The 19,620-nt window shown below is 40.6% G+C and overlaps 1 protein-coding gene across 1 annotated transcript in view; it reads right to left on the reverse strand.

Moving 5' to 3' along the window:
• Positions 1 to 19,620, reverse strand: part of FSTL4 (follistatin like 4) — a 408,583-nt gene that overhangs the window by 361,059 nt on the left and 27,904 nt on the right. The window contains exon 3 of the mRNA XM_025860911.2: positions 580 to 613. Within this exon, the coding sequence (XP_025716696.1) occupies positions 580 to 613 (34 nt within the window). The remainder of the gene's footprint in view (positions 1 to 579; positions 614 to 19,620) is intronic.

The following is a 19,620-nucleotide window of genomic DNA, read 5'->3' on the forward strand; positions in this document are numbered from 1 at the left end:
TCAATTTCTAAGGAAAGGTTTCAGAAATCGCCACCCATGCATACTTACCTCAGAAACCGAGAAACAAACGTGCTAGAGGAAACGGCGGGGAAAATCAACATAATGGAATTGTTGCAAAGGGGACATTAATTGGTATTTCTATTTCTGCTTAGCCAAAGCTGTAAAAATCTAATCACAAATATTTTTCACAGTGGCATCTTCTCCCAGTTACTGAAATACTTCAAATCATAAACCATTTTTTATTGATATTGTTTTTGCTGGATGAAACCAAAGAATTACTTCAAACTTCACTAATAAATGAAGCTTCTCTCAAGACCACAAACATGATCATGAAGAAGCAAGGTCTCCAGACCCCACTTTGGGCAGTCGAAAGTAGAAGACATAGTTCTCTCAAGCAGTCCTGGCTTTCAATTCTTACAAGTCCTTCGAGGTAAGTACCAAATAGTCAGCACCCAGAAAAGGCCACATGAAATTTCAAAGAACAGGCTGCCCACAGTCTGAAGTTCATCTTAGCTTCAACAAACTACTTCCAAAATGTCAACACTGAGAACGAAATGGATATGAAGGCATTTTCCCTACCTTCTCTTCTTGTGACTTCAAAGCTTCTGGACTCCTGCAAGAAAAGAAAGACTCTGGGTTTTTGAAGAATAATTCATATGTACAGATACTTGCAAATATCTCACCTCTGCTAGCCATTTATTCACAAAAAAGATGAAGACTTTCATAAGAACATGACATTCAGCAATGTTGGGTCTACTAAATGCCCAAAACACACACACACACACACACACACACACACACACACACACACACACACACCAGTAAAGATAAAAAACTTGTTGCTTTGGGGGCTTAATAAAAAAATATATTATTAATCATTCAAGTTTTTTTGTTTTTTCAGTTTTTTTTTAAGAGAGTGAGGCAGGGAGGGCCGGAGGGAAAGGGAGAAAGAGAATCTGAAGCAGGCTCCATGCCTGGTAGGGAGCCTGACTCGGGACTCGATCTCACAACCCTGAGATCATGACCTGAGCCGAAATCAAGAGTCGGACACTTCAATGACTGTGCCACCCAGGTGCCCCAATCATTCAGTTTTTAATGAACAGAGACAACTCTCATGGTCTTCCTCATGTGGATTCTGGACTGGTACCAAGTGTTAAGGAAGACCCTGGCCCAGACTGACACCATTTCTTCCACCTAGACTGTAGGTGCTATAGTGCTTGGAAAAAACACAAGCAGTCAGGAGTCAGAATTATCTGACCTGCAGCAGGTTATGATTTGTAGTGCCATAATGAAGACCACCATTGCTCCTGAGTGGGTCACTGGTATGATCTAGTGACTGACTGTACTCAACTCAGTAGTTTCTAAAGGGTGGTATCTTACAGACAATTTGGACAGCCAGTCCCTGCCATTGGACTAAATTAAACCCTTGGGTATTTTTTTTTTAATTTAATTCCATCTTCCTGCTTGTGTAGGGCAATAAGCAAAGTGTTTGAGAAGTTATATAAGCAAAACAGACAGAATTCCTACATTGAAAACATTCATAGCTGGAAAAAAGAGAAAAGAAAACATTCATAGTTGAACAGGAGGCTACAGAACAAACACAAATTACTGAGAAGTAAAGGGGTAGTTTTACCCTGAAAAATACCAGTATATTCATATTCAGGTGGATACATAAAGAAAAGGGTTTTTAAAAGAACCTCTGAAATAGCACTGAAGAATGGGCAGGCTTTCAGACAGGAGTAAGGGAGGGAGTGTATACCAGGAAGAGAGAAAGGCTTAAGAAAAGGCAGGGTGAGCGGAGAGTACAGGGTATGTGCAGGAAGCAGGAAAAGGCCCAGTGAGAAGTAATAGGAGGGAAAGGCTGGAAACATATACTGTGGTTTCACAACGAGTAAAAAGTACCTACAATGCATCATAAATAACCACTTTAGGATAAAAAATCTAATATTGAGAAAAAGTTGAAAAATCCATGCTAGCAACCAAAGAGGAGAAAATAAAATACCTAACTTGGGCCAACTTCTTGCCATCATGACAAAGAAGACCATTCAGCACCACCACTTTTGTAGCAAATGGCATTGTCTTTCACACCTTAGTATTCTTGTCTAGCATCCCTTGGGGTCAGAAAGCAGAGGCAATATGAAGGATGAAACCGAGGAGGTACTTAAAAGTGCATCCCCCTTCCCCAAATTACATTCTCTGGCTGCCACCTGTAATGAGTCAAAAGCCCAAGTGGAAACCAATGGAAGACACATGCTACAGGCCTGCAGCCCATCAGCACAGCACAGTTAACCAAATGAGCTTCCAGAATGCTGGCTCCTGAAGGGGTACTCACCAGATCAGGGTTCAGAAGAGGGACCATGGAGAGCACCCAGTGTTATGAGAGCTATGTAAGCTGCAAGGCGCATCACTGCACAAACAAAGCCAGCCCCTCCCACACTGCTCCTCAGCTCTCTGCTGCAGGAGCTGGTACCACATCCATGGAAGTAACTAGTATTTTTGGAACAGGGGAAATTCATAAGCAACTTAGCAACTTGTACACCTCAACAAGAAGACTTTAGGGATGTCTTATTGCAATTGTACAAAACTTAGAAATTAAGGAAAGCTGACATCTGCATAATGTTGTATCCTCTCACCTAACAACATGGTATTTTTCATCATTTGTTCAAGTCTACTTTTATTTCTTTCAAGAGTATTTTATAATTTTCCATATGTATTCCGAATATTTACTTTTTGTATATCATTTGTTATCATAAATAGAATTTCTCTTTCATTTTATCTTCTAACTGCTTTTTATTTGAATGTATGAGTGCAAATGATTTTTATATATGGATTTTTAACCAGCCACTTGACTAAATTTCTTATTGTTTGTAATAGTTATTCCATTGATTCTTTTGGGGTTTCCTTTTATGTACTGATGTAATCTTCAAATAGCTATGATTTTATCTCTTTCTTTCTAATTCTTAGGTCTCTCATGTCTTCCTCTTGTCTTTTTGCTTCCACTAATTCCTCAATCTAATGTTAAATGTTGTGGAAATTTGGTGTGTCCATGGGCATACTGGTCTTATTTCTGACTTTAAGAAGAAAACTTTAGTGTTTCCCTATTAAAGGGAAACAAAATGCTGGCTTTTGGCCCAAGGTATGTTTATCACATTAGTGAAATCCATGCACATTTTATTGAGTCTTTCAAATAAATGGATGTTCTAGTTTGTCCTTTTACTTGTTTATTTATTGACTGTTTCTCTCCACTGGAATGTGAGTTGGGATGGCGCCAGTATCTTTTTCATTCTTGCATCTTCAGTGCTATCCTCAGTGCTATAAGAGAGCAGTTGCTCAATGCATATTTGTTGAATAGAAAATAAAATGTGTGTTGAATTTTAGCCAATTTTTTTTCCAGAGAGATTATCATAATTCTTTTTCTCCTTAGCTCTAGTAGAATTCATGGTATTCACCTATCTCTGTATTTCTGGAATAAGCATTTCTTAATCATGACGCACTTCTTAAAAAATATTGACGGATTCTGTTTATTACTTTAAATATATTCTTTGCATTAATATTCATAAATGAGATTGCTCTATTATTTTTAGGTGCCATTTTTTTCTCAGACTTGGGAATTAAAATGATAGCAGCTTCATATAATGAATTCACAAGTTTTCCTTTTAGTATGCTCTGAAATAGTTTAATTAAGTGGAAGTCACTGATCTTTAAAGGTCTCTTCAACTTCCTTTCTCACATATTGATTAAAAGGTGAGGAAATAAAAGGTCAAAGAGGTTAAGCTTATCCAAGTTCTCACACATTGGTCAGTGGCCAGCTGGGATTCAATTTTCAAAGTTTATGCACATAACAAAGCTTATGCACATCTCTACTTAATTCATGAGGTAGTGTGAAGTCAGATGAGAGACACTTCTACTTCAGGCTATGAAAGAAGAACTTGCATTAGACCAATCCTTCTGCTAAAAACAACTACAAAAGTTGGATTAAAAAAAAAAAAGTTTTTGAAGGCATATCAGAGAAACAAATACAGCCAGAACTGGAAGAGTCAGTATTCAGAGAGCAGAAAAGTCCACTGAGGCGCCAGTTTTCCCCTTAGGGCATTGGCTGTTCTGCATATAAGTCAAACAAAAAGTAATGCTTTAGAGCTGAAAGGAGTTTCGCTGAATTGGGAGATACCAGAGTTGGGGCTACCAAAGCAGCTAGAACTTGAGAGTCTGAAATCCTGGAAAAGGAAACCAGAAAGAAATGAGACCAATAATCTGCACCCAGCTTCCTCTTGAGTTACATAATTGTGTCTGAGCTGCACATATAAAGGACAAGAAGATGAGAAATAAGCAAAAAATTAGTCTCAAATCAGCTGAAAAACTAAGCATAGATTTTAGTACTTATAATGGCGCTAGGGAGACAAAAATTAGGCTTGCCAAGAAAAAGTGGCCCCGGTAAATGCAGCTGACTTTTTGTTGAGATCGTTTACTCTCCACCAATTTCTATTCCTAGCAGATCAAGATGATCTGCCAGTATTCTATGTCTAGCAAAGAGAAGTAAATCCTCTCTGGAAAACAAAATTGTCCACAGGCTTCACAATTTTTCATACATAATGTCCAACACCCAGACCACAATTACTAGGTATGGCAGAAAATGAGATCAAATGACTAAAATCCAATTAAAAATACAGCAGAGAGAGAGAGCCACACTTTATCCAGACTTTAGAACTATCCAACACAGGCTCTAGAATAATGAGGACGAGTTTGTTCAGGAAAATAAAAGATGCTAAATTTCATCATAAAATCACAATCAATTAAAAAGGACTCAAGTGAAAATTCTAGAACCAGAAGCTAAACAAATAATTCACCAGCTGGATTTAACAGAAGATTAAACACAACTAAAAAGAAGAATCGTAAGCTGGAAGCTAGATCACCAGAAAATAAACAGACTGAAGATCTGAAAGGGGAAAATAAAGAGTGGAAAAATAAAGAAAAGAGTATAAGAGACATTAGAGGACATGGGGAAAAGATCCAACAAGCACGTAATTTAAGTTTCAAAGTGAAAGGAGAGAGGAAATTAGGCAGAACAAATATCTGAAGAGATGTCAATTGGGGATTTTCTGAAATTTATGAAAAACATCAAGCCAAAGATTTAGCAATCTCTATAAACCCCAAGCAAGACAAACACAAAGAAAACCAATGCTAGGTACTCATAGAAAAATAGTCAAATATTCAAAGACAAAAAGAAAATCTCAAAATCAGGCAGTGGGTGGGTGGTGGGGATGGAGAGGACTTATCATCCACAAAAGAGCAACAACAAGACCATAGATGACTTTGCAGGAGAAAATAATCATGGAACCGATAAAGGAAATGCAAATAATGGAATGAAATCTTCACAATTCTGAAAATTAGAATTCTATCCCCAGGGAAAATACGGGTATACACAGGGCAAAATAAAGATTTATCTAGATAAACAAAAATAGAAAGAATATACTGCCAGCAGATTACCACTAAGAGGTACCACAAAGGAACACTCTGGACAAAAGGAAATTTTTCAGATGAATGCATATCTTTGCAAGAAGGAATAAAGAACATCAGTAAGGCTTAAAAAGGGATAAATCTATTTTTGTCTGCTTAGTACAACAATAATGCCCTTTAAGGTAATAAAATTTATAGAAAAATACATGACAATATGATCACAAAAGATTAGGAAGTCAAATGGAACAGAAGTATCAGAATGGCTTTCTACGTTCAGAAAGTGGTAAAATGAGGCCAAAGGAGTTGGACAACAAAAAATCTGACTGATCCAAAGGAAGACAAGAAAGGGTAGGAAAAAAGAGAATAAAGAAGAGAGAGAATAGGGGGCGGAGCAAGATGGCGGAGGAGTAGGAGACCTAAATTTCGTCTGGTCCCAGGAATTCAGCTAGACAGTTACCAAACCATTCTGAACACCTACGAACTCAACAGGAGATGGAAGAAAAGAATAGTAGCAACCCTCTGAACAGAAAAGCGACCACTTTCTGGAAGGTAGGACGTGCGGAGAAGTGAATCCGAGGCGATATTCGGGAAAACAGAGGGCGGGGGAGGGGGCCTCCGTCAGCCGCTTCTGGCAAGTGCTAGAGCCGCGGAGCACAAAATCGGACCTTTTAGAAGTCGGCTCCGCTGAGGGACGTCACTCCAGTGGCTAAGCAGGGGGTGGAACCCTCCCGGGACAGTGTGGTCTCAGGACCCTCGGGGTCACAGAGAGACCGGGGGTGCCTGAGTGCGGCAGAGCTCCCAGGGATCGGAGCAGGGAAGCCGGCTGCAGAGACGGAGCCGAGGCCCGGGCTCTCAGCTCGGGGTTGCCATAAACTGTGATCCACGGCCCAGTTGGGCCACTGCTCCTCCAGCAGGGACCCAATAAGCAGCAGATCCGGGGAGACTCCCCTTCCTCCCCCAGGAGGAGCAGCGCCATAGTGCACGGTAGGAATCTGCTGGGTTTGGAGACTCCACACGGGGTCGGGTGCCAGAGATAGAAACGTTCGGTCACAGGCCGGGTGAGCACGGAGTGCAGCCGGAGACCGGGGACACGGGAGTGACTGCTTTTCTCTGGGGGCGCACTGAGGAGTGGGGCCCCGAGTTCTCAGCTCCTCTGCGGCAGAGAATGGGAGGCCGCCATGTTCACTCTCATCCTCCAAAGCTGTACCGGGAGATGGCAGGGAACAAAAGCTCCAGAGAGCAAACCCGAGCAGATTGGTTAGCCCAGAGGGGCAAAGGCAGGGCAATTCTGCCTTCGGCAAAGACATTTGAGAACCACGGCAACAGGCCCCTCCCCCAGAAGATCAGCACGAACAGCCAGCTGAGACCAAGTTTACCGATCAAGGAGAATGGCAGAACTCCAGCGCTAAGAGAATACTGCACATAGAAATTATGGCTTTTTTACCATGATTCTTCAGTCTTTCAAAATTAATTTTTTTAATTTTCTTTATTTTTTCTTTTTCTATTTTTTTTGAATTTTTCTTTTTCCCTTTTTCAACCAACATCTTATCAATCCCTTTTTAAAATCTTTTTTAATTTTCATTTTTAGAGTCATATTCTATCCCTTCATTGTAGTTAACCTTATTTTTTGTATATATATAAGTTGTTCTCTCTTTAAAATTTTGGGATACAGTTTCTCCTAACAGACCAAAATATACCCTAAATCTCTAGTGTATGGCTCTGTTCTAGTCTCCTGCCTGATCACATTCTCTCCTTTTTGTTGTTGTTGTTGTTTTTTTAATTTCTCTTCTTCTTTTTTCAACCAACTTCCTATCTTATCAATTCCCTTTATAAAATCTTTTATAATTTTCATCTTTACAGTCATATTCCATCCCTTTATCATTATCCCTTATTTTTGTACATATATAAGTTTTCTTTCTTTAAAATTCTGGGAGGCAGTTTCTTCTTACAAACCCAAATACACCCAAAATCTAGTGTGTGGCTCTGATCTATTCACCAGCCTGATCATATTCTTTTTTTTTTTTTCCTTTCTTTCCCTTTCTTTTCCCCCTGGTTTCAGGTCTCTTCTGATTTATTTTAGTGTATATTTTTCTGGGTCGTTGTTACCCTGTTAGCATTTTGTTCTCTCATTCATCTCTTCTCCTCTGGACAAAATGACAAGATGGAAAAACTCACCTCAAAAAAAAAAAAACAAGAGGCAGTACCGACTGCCAGGGACCTAATCAATATGGACATTAGTAAGATGTCGGAACTACAGTTCAGAATGATGATTATAAAGATACTAGCTGGGCTTGAAAAAAGCATAGAGGATACTAGAGAATCCTTTTCTGGAGAAATAAAAGAACTAAAATCTAACCAAGTCCAAATCAAAAAGGCTATTGATGAGGTGCAATAAAAAATGGGGGCTCTAACTGCTAGGATAAATGAGGCAGAAGAGAGAATGAGTGATACAGAACACCAAATGATGGGGAATAAAGAAGCTGAGAAAAAGAGAGAGAAACAACTACTGGATCATGAGGGCAGAATTCGAGAGATAAGTGATACCATAAGATGAAACAGTATTAGAATAATTGGGATCCTAGAAGAAGAAGAAAGTGAGAGAGGAGCAGAAGGTATACTGGAGCAAATTAAAGCAGAGAACTTCCCTAATCTGGGGAAGAAAACAGGCATCAAAATCCAGGAGGCACAGAGAACGCCCCTCAAAATCAATAAAAATAGGTCAACACCCCAACATCTCATAGTAAAACTTACAAGTTTCACAGACAAAGAGCAAATCCTGAAAGCAGCTTGGGACAAGAGGTCTGTAACCTACAATGGTAGAAACATTAGATAGGCAGCAGACCTATCCACAGAGACCTGGCAGGCCAGAAAGGACTGGCATGATATATTCAGGGCACTAAACGAGGAAAATATGCAGCCAAGAAAACTATATCCAGCTAGGCTGTTATTGAAAATAGAAGGAGAGATAAAAAGCTTCCAGGACAAACAAAAACTAAAAGAATTTGTGAACACCAACCCAGCCCTACAAGAAATATTGAAAGGGATCCTCTAAGTAAAGAGAGAGCCTAAAAGTAACATAGACCAGAAAGGAATACAGACAATATACAGTAACAGTCACCTTACAGGCAATACATTGGCACTAAATTCATATCTTTCAATAGTTACCCTGAATGTAAATGGGCTAAATGCCCCAATGAAAAGACACAGGGTATCAGATTGGATAAAAAAACAAGACCCACCAATATGCTGTCTGCCATAAACTCATTTTTAACCCAAAGACACCTCCAGATTTAAAGTGAGGAGGTGGAAAACCATTTACCATGCTACTGGACATCAAAAGAAAGCTGGGGTGGCAATCCTTATATCACACAAATTAGATTTTAAACCAAAGACTATAATAAGAGATGAGGAAGGACACAATATCATACTTAAAGGGTCTATTCAACAAGAAGATCTAACAATTTTAACCAACTGAGCCACACAGGCACCCCCCCTTTTTTTTAAGATTTTATTTATTTAAGAAGATCTAACAATTTTAAATATCTATGCCCCTAACATGGGAACAGCCAATTAAATAAGCCAATTAATAACAAAATCAAAGAAACACATCCACAACAATACAATAATAGTAGGGGACTTTAACACCCCCCTGACGGAAATGGACAGATCATCTAAGCAAAAGACCAAACAAGGAATTAAAGGCTTTAAATGACACACTGGACCAAATAGACTTCACAGATATATTCAGAACATTCCATTCCAAAGCAACAGAATACATATTCCTCTCTAGTGCCCATGGCACATTCTCCAGAATAGATCACATCCTAGGTCACAAATCAGGTCTCAACCGGTACCAAAAGATTGGGATCATTCCCTGCATATTTTTGGACCACAATGCTTTGAAACTAGAACTCGATCACAAGAGGAAAGTCGGAAAGAACTCAAATACATGAAGGCTAAAGAGCATCCTACTAAAGAAAGAATGGGTCAACCAGGAAATTAAAGAAGAATTAAAAAAATTAATAGAAACAAATGAAAATGAAAACATAACTGTTCAAAATCTTTGGGATGCAGCAAAGGCAGTCCTAAGAGGAAAGTATATAGCAATACAAGCCTTTCTCAAGAAACAAGAAAGGTCTCAAATGCACAACCTAACCCTACAACCAAAGGAGATGGAGAAAGAACAGCAAATAAAGCCTAAACCCAGCAGGAGAAGAGAAATAATAACGATCAGAGCAGAAATCAATGAAACAGAAACCAAAAGAACAGTAGAACAGATCAACGAAACTAGGACCTGATTCTTTGAAAGAATTAATAAGATTGATAAACCCCTGGCCAGACTTATCAAAAAGAAAAGAGAAATGACCCAAATAAATAAAATCATGAGTGAAAGAGGAGAGATCACAACCAACACCAATGAAATACAAACAATTGTAAGAACATATTATGAGCAAAAATATGCCAGCAAATTAGATAATCTGGAAGAAGTGGACGCATTCCTAGAGATGTATAAACTACCAAAACTGAACCAGGAAGACATAGAAAACCTGAACAGACCCATAACCACTAAGGAAATTGAAGCAATAATCAAAAATCTCCCAACAAACAAGAGCCCAGGGCCAGATGGCTTCCCAGGAGAATTCTACATTTAAAGAAGAATTATTACCTATTCTTTTGAAACTGTTCCAAAAATAGAAATGGAAGGAAAACTTCCAAACTCTTTCAGTGAGGCCAGCATTACTTTGATCTCCAAACCAGACAAAGACCCCATCAAAAAAGAGAATTACAGACCAATATCCCTGATGAACATGGCTGCAAAAATTCTCACCAAAATACTAGCCAATAGGATCCAACAGTACATTAAAAGGATTATTCAACACGACTAAGTGGGATTTATTCCTGGGCTGTAAGGTTGGTTCAACATCTGCAAATCAATCAATGTGATACAATACATTAATAAAAGAAACAACAACAACCAGAGGATCCTCTCAATAGATGCAGAAAAGGTATTTGACAAAGTACGTCATCCTTTCTTGATTAAAACTCTTCACAGTGTAGGGATAGAGGGTACATACCTCAATATCATAAAAGCCATCTATGAAAAACCCACAGCAAATATCATTCTCAATGGGGAAAAACTGAGAGCTTTTCCCCTAAGGTCAGGACAATGGCAGGGATGTCCACTATCACCACTGCTATTCAACATAGCATGAGAAGTCCTAGCCACAGCAATCAGACAACAGAAAGAAATCAAAGGCATCCAAATCGGCAAAGAGGAAGTCAAACTCTCACTTTTTGCAAATGACATGATACTTTATGTGGAAAACCCAAAAGACCCCACCCCAAAACTGCCAGGACTCATACAGGAATTCAGTCAAGTGACAGGATATCAAACCAATGCACAGAAATCAGTGGCCTTCCTATACACCAACAAGACAGAAAAAAGAGAAATTAAGGAGTCGATCCCATTTACAACTGCACCCAAAACCATAAGATACCTAGGAGTAAATCTAACCAAAGAGGCAAAGAATCTGTACTCAGAAGAAGACACAAAGAAATGGAAAAATGTTCCATGCTCATGGATTGGAAGAACACATATTGTGAAAATGTCAGTGCTACCTAGAGCAATCTACACATTTAATGCAATCCCTATCAAAATACCATCAACTTTTTTCAAGGAAATGGAACAAATAATCCTAAAATTTGTATGGAACCAGAAGAGACCCCGAATAGCCAGAGGAAGGTTGAAAAAGAAAAGCAAAGCTGGCGGCATCACAATTCCAGACTTCCAGCTCTATTACAAAGCTGTCATCATCAAGACAGGATGGTACTGGCACAAAAACAGACACATAGATCAATGGAACAGAATAGACAGCCCAGAAATGGACCCTCAATTCTATGGGTCAACTAATCTTCAACAAAGCAGGAAAGAATGTCCAATGGAATAAAGACAGTCTCTTCAACAAATGGTGTTGGGAAAATTGGACAGCCACATGCAGAAGAATGAAACTGGATCATTTCCTTACACCACACACAAAAATAGACTCAAAATGGTTGAAAGACCTAAGTGTGAGACAGGAGTCCATCAAAATCCTAAGGGAGAACACAGGCAGCAACCTCTTCGACCTCAGCCGCAGCAACTTCTTCCTAGATACATCGCCAAAGGCAAGGGAAGCAAGGGCAACAATGAACTATTGGGACTTCATCCAGATAAAAACTTTTGCACAGCAAAGGAAACAGTCAACAAAACCAAAAGACAATTGACAGAATGGGAGAAGAAATTTGCAAATGACATATCAGATAAAGGGCTAGTAACCAAAATCTATAAAGAACTCATCAAACTGAACACCCAAAGAACAAATAATCCAATCAAGAAATGGGCAGAAGACATGAACAGACATTTTTCCAAAGAAGACATCCAAATGGCCAACAGACGAAAAAGTGCTCAACATCGCTCGGCATCAGGGAAACCCAAATCAAAACCTCAAAGAGATACCACCTCACAGCAGTCAGAATGGCTAAAATTAACAAGCCAGGAAACAACAGATGTTGGTGAGGATGCAGAAAAAGGGGAACCCTCCTACACTGTTGGTGGGAATGCAAGCTGGTGCAGCCACTCTGGAAAACAGTATGGCGGTTCCTCAAAAAGTTGAAAATAGAGCTACCCTACAACCCAGCAATTTCACTACTGGGTATTTACCCTAAACATACAAATGTAGTGATCCGAAGGGGTACATGTATTTTAATGTTTATAGCAGCAATGTCTACGATAGCCAAACTATGGAAAGAGCCAAGATGTCCATCAACAGATGAATGGATAAGGAAGATGTATATATATACAATGGAATATTATGCAGCCATAAACCCCCAAAATCTTGCCATTTGCAACAATGTGGATGGAACTAGAGGGTATTATGCTAAGTGAAATAAGTCAGTCAGAGAAAGACAAGTATCATATGATCTCTCACTGGTAGGAGGAATTCTTAATCTCAGGAAACTGAGGGTTCCTGGAGTGGTGGGGGGTGGGAGGGATGGGGTGGCTGGGTGATGGACATTGGGAGGGTATGTGCTAAGGTGAGCACTGTCAATTGTGTAAGACTGATGAATAACAGACCTGTTCCTCCGAATCAAATAACACATTATATGTTAAAAAAGAAGAAGAAGAAGAAGATAGTAGGAAGGGAATAATGAAGGGGGGGGAATCAGAGGGGGAGATGAACCATGAGAGACTGTGGACTCTGAGAAACGAACTGATGGTTTTAGAAGGGAGGGGGGTGGGGGATGGGTTAGCCCCCTAATGGGTATTAAGGAGGGCACGTGTTGAATGGAGCACTGGGTGTTATATGCAAACAATGAATCACGGAACACTACATCAAAAACTAATGATGTAATGTATGGTGACTAAGCTAACAAAATAAAATAAAATTTTAAAAAAAGAATAGAGAGAATATGTGTTAAATTTAATTCCATTTAAATAAAAGGAGACCAAATAATCCAATATAAAGATTGACATACTAGATAAAACAAAATCCATTAATATGCTGCTTATAAGAGACATACCATAAATAAAAAGATACAAAAAAGCTGAATGTAAAAAGAGAGACAGGATAAACATTATTAATTCCTACCAGGAGAAAGCTGGTATAGATAAAGTAGACTCCAAAGCAAGAATTGTTATTAGTGACAAAAAGAGATGGTTCATAATAATAATAAGACCATTTAACAGGAATGCATAGCAATCCTAAACTTGGAGAAGAGCAATAACATAGCTTAAACATCAAAAAGTCAAAACTAAAAGAAGAAATGGAAAAATCTACAATAATGGTCCAAGAGTTAAAGAAACATCTGTCGCTAAGTGACAGAATAAGTAGAGGAAATAAATCAGTAAGGATCTACAAAATTTGAACCTCACCATTAGCAAGCTTGACCTACATCCATCTCTGAAAGAAAGAAGGGAAGAAGGAAGGAAAGAAGGGGAAGGGAGGGGAGGGAAGAAAAAGGAAGGGAAGAGAAGGGAAGGGAAGAAACAAAGAAAATGTACACAGAATTTGAAATTGAGCAGGAAACCACACATACCCAGTTTCTGGGTTGATGACAAAGATGTACATCAAACACTAACCATTGTCTGCATACTACACATTCTCCTCAACTGTCCATTCAACATTTATAAAAACTGACCATATGCTGAGCCATCAAGAAGTTCCAGCAAGTTTCAAATTACTAAAATCATATAGAGAACAAATATAGTTTTGTGACTAGAGTAAAATTAAATTAGAAGCCAATAACAGGAGGACATGGAGAAAAATCCCCCCATATTTGACCCATTTGATTTATATATGAGTATATCACATAATTTCCAAAAGAAAATCACAAAAGAAATAAGGTATTTTGGAATGAAGGACAAGTGACTTATAGCACTTAAAAAAATTGTGGGATGTGGATAAAGCAATGCTTCAAGGGAAATACAACCTGAAATGCATATGTTAGAAAACAATAAATCCTAGAAATTGATGACCTAAGCATCTGTCTCTGAAAACTAGGAGAAGGACAATTTAAGCCTGCAAAAAGTATTAGGAAACAAATATGATAGGAGTAGAAATCAATGAAATAGGGGGAAATATATACCATAAAAATTTAAAGCCAATAGTTGGTTCTTTGAAAAGATGAATAAACTTGATGGATCCCTAAGAAGCCTGAGGAAGGCAGGCAGGCAGGCAGGCAGGCAGGCAAGGAGGGAGGGAGGGAGGGAGGACAGACGGATGGATAGAAGGAAGGTCGGAGGGAAGGAAGGTTGGATGGAAGAGGGGAGGACGGGAAGGAAAGGACACAGAATTTGAAATTGAGCAGCAAATCACACATAGCCGGTTTCTGAGTGGATGACAAAGGTGTGAATGCAATACAATGAGGGAAAGGATGGCTTTTTCAATAGAGGGTGCTAAATCAATTGGATAAATTTTTTTGGAAAAAAAAATGAACCTCAACCTCCTACACTGCAACATACATAAAAGTCACTTCCAGGTGAACTGCAGGTGTAAATATGAAAGGTACAACACTTACGTCCCCAGAAGATACCTTAAGAGATTATCTTCATGACCTTTCAGAAAATGAGCATTTCTTAAATGGGATGTGAAAGGTAGCACCATAAAGGAAAAGAATGATAGGCGGGTCTTTATGAAATGAAGACTTCCGTTCATTAGAAGACAAGATTCAGACAGGGAAGAGTCAAGCCGTCAGGGGAATGTATTCACAACACACAGAGCTGACAGAGCACTCATGCAGAATATAGAAAATACTTGTGTAAATAAATAAAACAAATACAATCACGTACTTGAAAAAGGAGCGAAGGACTTGGAAAGGAACTTCACAAGTTAAAACCACAGGGAATACTGCTATATACCACAGGAAAAAAAAAATTAAAACAACAACAACGGTAACATCAAATGTGTGCAAGGACACGGAGCAACTGTGGTTTCGTAGTCTTGAGGAACCAGCCCCCGTAGGACTCTCCTCACTGGTCTGAGTGTCAGTTCAATGGGGCTCCCTGCTGTCGGCACTCTTCGTTATCTCAGGGGGTCCTTTTTTATCTTTTTGATCCTTTAATACCTGTTCAACCAATTCCCTCTATTAAGTTCTTTTTTTTTTTAAACAGTGTGAATTCTTTTTTCCTGACTCAGCAGTTCCGCTTCTGTGGCAGTGCCCGGCATCAGCTGCTCTGCCTGCGCATCAAACAGGGTCCGCGCCTGCGCATCACGGCACGGCCCGCAACAGGCAAGAATGGGGGACCCCAGGATGCCCACGGCCGGAAGCACGGATAGATGCATGCTGGCGTGGCCGTTCAGTGGGAAACGTCACTGCTTGGACAAGGAACAGAACAGTAACTGAAGTCGGCCTCACAGATGGGATTTCAACTTTCACGTCCAGGGAAAGAAAGCAGACAGAGAACTGTACAGTTTGTAGGATTTTGTTTTTATAATGTGCAGAAACAAAGAAAAGCAATCTCTGGTGAGAGATTGGTGGTCACCCTTGAGAGGACAATGGCTGAGGGGACACTGAAGGTGGTTTCTGGGGTGCTGGGAATGTTCTTGTGATCTTGATGGAAGTCACATGGGTGTGTCCACTGTGTAAAAATCCACTGAGCTCTACATGTAAGGCGGGTACTTTCTGTATATCTGATATGCTTCCATTAAAATTAAAAGATGAACTAGAGCAAAGTACCCAACCATACCAATCAGGAGTCTGTTTAATAGAGGACATAAATCACACTCCCTGATATGCAGAGGAGGACGTTCCGACGGAGGGAAAGGCCGCAGCGTGCTCACCATCACACCAGTGCTAAGGGGCCAAGTCAGGGCTACACATCAATCTCAGAAATGCTACCAGCACACTCTGCTGCCTCAGAGCAAACGCTCAGCCAGGACTCAGGAGACCTATGACAGGGATTAAGAGTTGAGACTCAAAGCAAGGGGATGTGGGCTGGATCCTGGTTTATTCCTGCCAGCCGGGCCCCTGCCACCGTGGGTGAACGCCTTCATCTGCCTAAGCCTCAGTGCGTTCCTCTGTAAAACAAAGGCGGTGCTGTGCCTTCCTCATAGAGTCGAGGTGGTGATCAGGCCAAGTAAAAATAGGCCTGGACCGTGCTTCGCATGGTGGGCAGCATGCAGGTGGTGGGCAGCGGTGGGCATCGTCACTGCTATCACCGTTAACGGAGATGACTAAAGCGGAGAGGGGACGGGATCATCTGGGAAGGCAAATGAGTTCAACGGCTCCGTCCCTTATAGAGGCTAAATAACAACCTGCCTCTCTAGTTCTTGAGAAAGCAACCCCCAAAAAACTGTCGCAGAGAACGGTACAGAACAAAATTCACTGGCATAAATGACCCCAGGGCCTTGGATGCATTGCCTAAGGAAGAGATTATTTGCTGCCGAACCTTCAAACCAGATGGTTATAAATGAGAGTTAGTGCATGGGCATTACTTAATGACTACATTTCTTTAACTAAAAATCTAATTTTATTATGGTATAAATCACACTTTCTTGAAGTAGGGAATTAATTTTAGATTTTTCATTCACTGTTCATAACCTTTCCATGAATTTGACAGCCAAATCATTTTAAATGTCATTTAACCAATACAATACAACAGCTTTATTCCTCATTGTACCCTTCCTGAATCCATTATCTTCCACTATAATGGAGAAGAATTTAAGTAAAAAATTACCATTCCAAAAAGCTGTATTTTACTGTGCAGTTCAACTGCATAATCTTTATTTTTGAATCAATATAATGTGAGTGCTGAGTAATATTTTTCATAATCCAGAAATCTATTACAGATTCTCAGCTCCCAAAAAGTAGTTTGACAGCAGCTCCAAGAGTATAAATGAGGACCCTCAGATTCCATCCCCGGATCGTTGTCACATCCACCATAGGCTGTGCTCAGGGGTCTCAGGCTGTGTGTCGGGCTCAGAAAAAGGCTGGTGGAGCACAGCCGCAGACCAAAGGCACCCTCCTCATCCACGTGGCCAACTCTCCTTGCTTAGAGGGAAAGCCTCAGTCTGTCACTCAGAAAATGAATGGGATTTGGTGGCTTCTGGGAAAATGTTGGCTCTGCGGGTTAGAAAGATGGGGATCAAAAACATCCATGACCAAGAAGAGGATGACATGAAAGCACCAAGATGAGTGGAGCTCAGCATGGCCAGATCCTCACACACAAAGCACATGCGGATCTGGGGCAGATGCGGCATGGTCCACGGAGGTGGTCAGCTGTTGGCCTTCTGCCCACACCCATGTCCTGACAGTGAGGCCAGGACACACAGTGTCTCGGGCCAGCACCACAGGAGCAGGAGAAGCCCCCTGCATCAGAGTTCCTCAGGCCCCAAATACTGGAAGAGGCTACACAAGGAAGTCCACGTGCTCGATTTATAAACCATTTGGTACAGTTGAGATCAAAGCTTTGCTAACATTCAGCACTAATCATTACTGAAATTCTGACATCGAAATTCTAAGTTTTCATATCTGAGATGCTCTTAAAACGAATGCTTCTTTAACAACATTTCTTCCAGTTTTTCATTTATTCATTTGAATTTTAAAAACTTTAACCACTTTCATTTAAAGTTAAATGTTAGTTAAAGTTAAAAACTTTAACCACTAGCAAGACACCATTCTGCAATTAAAGTCTTCACTTGGCCTGACAAAATACAGCTAAGTGATGCCTTATGTAGCCTGTATGCTGTTACTGGCTCCCATTTACTGAGCACAAATCAGCCACTTTGTATGCTTTATCTCATTTATATGGTTCAGTTAAAGGCAGGAGGAAAACGGCCACATTGTTAGATTTTCCAGCACATCATGTCTGGGTCTTCAAAGCCAGATGACAAGAGGATTAGGGGATTAACCCTAAACTCAAGGGCTACTTTGAAAGCCAAGCTGAAGTATCCAGCAAACAATAGGATTGTTTTGTTGGGGGGCGGATAACCTGAACATCTGCTGCCTCCTGGGGTCCTGTGGAACCCATGGCAGGTGCTCAAGGAAATCTCCAAACAAGGAGGTGCGGGCTCTTGAGAAATACCACTTAGTCGAGGTGGTAATCAGGCCAAGTAAAAATAGAGCTTCAGAGCTCATCTCTGAACCTTGCATAGAACCGAGTCACATGCCCAGGAGCTCTACAGGGTAGAAAGATGTGTGTCCTCTCTAGTAGACTGCCATAATGCCTTCAAGGTGTGTTAAAGGGGGCCGGGGTGCAGCCAGCAGCACTAAGCCTCAGTAATGCTTAGGGAGCTGAGGAAGTTGGGCACAGGGCACGGGCCCTTCCACCTTCAGCCAGCCCTGCCCACATACTACCTTATCAGGTGAGGCCTCACTTGCCCTTCTCAGGAGACCAAGAAAGGGAAGGATGGGGCTGGCCATGGCCACATAGACAAAGGAGGTGACCTTCTCCGACCCTCTGGGGTTGAACCATGGAGAAACCCTTAGCAAGCTCTGTGTCCCTTCTATGTCCTATCTAACAAAAATTGATCAGTGTAAGTAAACTGGTGTTTACACAGGAACAGAGAGTTTATAAAGACAGAAGGAAGAGACCGTGTATGGATGATTTTGAAAAAATATCAAAGAAATCTCTGTACAATTAAGGTACAAGGCATCTGTTTAAAAAAAAGCATCACTATGAACCTGCAAATAGTGTCTCCGTGGCACACTTCTGAAGAACATCAGTTTTATCATGTTCCACAGGGGACAATGTGAAACAAGACCGTCACAGCCTGCAGAAGGCCTGAGTGACCTGATTTTAGCAGTAACTGCCCCACCAGTGCAGCCTTGGAGGAGCCATCTACATCCTACCACTCCAGCTTACCCATCTGTAAGATGAGAGACCAGACAGGCCAGCCAGGACCAATTAGGGGACGTCTCAGGACCACGGGCTGATTCTAATAGCCAGCTCAGCCCAGTGCTTTCCAATGGGGAGCAGAGAGCGCCCGGTACAGGGGAAAGCTGTGCTACTCTGAAGAGAAAAGGTATTAATAGTGATTAGGAGGCACCAGACAGAAAATCGAGTATGAGGATATTTCCTAGGCCTTCAGAAATTAAGATAATTTGGATGATAGTTTTCTTGGTTTTATAAGTAAGGCATGAATAGAATATTACATGAGGATTTAGGGATTTTAAATTCTAGGTATTAAAGCTATGTGTTAAAGGTTATTCATGTACAATTAAAAAAGAGAAGTTGGCCCTGAGTTTAAGGCTGTCTGCTGTGGCAAATCTACCAAAGTGACAATACAAGTAAACACGAAATCACATCTGAAGGGTTAAATGTCAATGACTCATCAATCAGTCCACCTTGTTCAACATCATCACCTGCACAAGACTATGAGACCAAGGAGGAGAGAGGGGCACTTTCCAGTTTTTCTCTCTCTGACAACCCAACAAATGAAAAACTAATTAACTTTTTGATTTAGAAAGTAATCCACATAACTGCCTCAGAACAAGCAATCACAGTGTGCCAGACCATCCTAACAGTTAGCAGCATGGGGCTCTACCTTGGCACCTGAGGGTGGGCTTCATTAACAGCTATTGTCATCTCTGGGGACACCAGCTGGCTAGACAAAGCCCAGCCCATTATGTGCAGAGCTAGTTAACCACCACAAGCGACAGTCACGCCGGATTGCCATTTCTAGAGCG

Source organism: Callorhinus ursinus, unplaced genomic scaffold (assembly GCF_003265705.2).
Source record: "Callorhinus ursinus isolate GAN/ISIS: 27379988/994484 unplaced genomic scaffold, GSC_fseal_2.0 scaffold30, whole genome shotgun sequence".
NCBI classification, from domain to species: domain Eukaryota; kingdom Metazoa; phylum Chordata; class Mammalia; order Carnivora; family Otariidae; genus Callorhinus; species Callorhinus ursinus.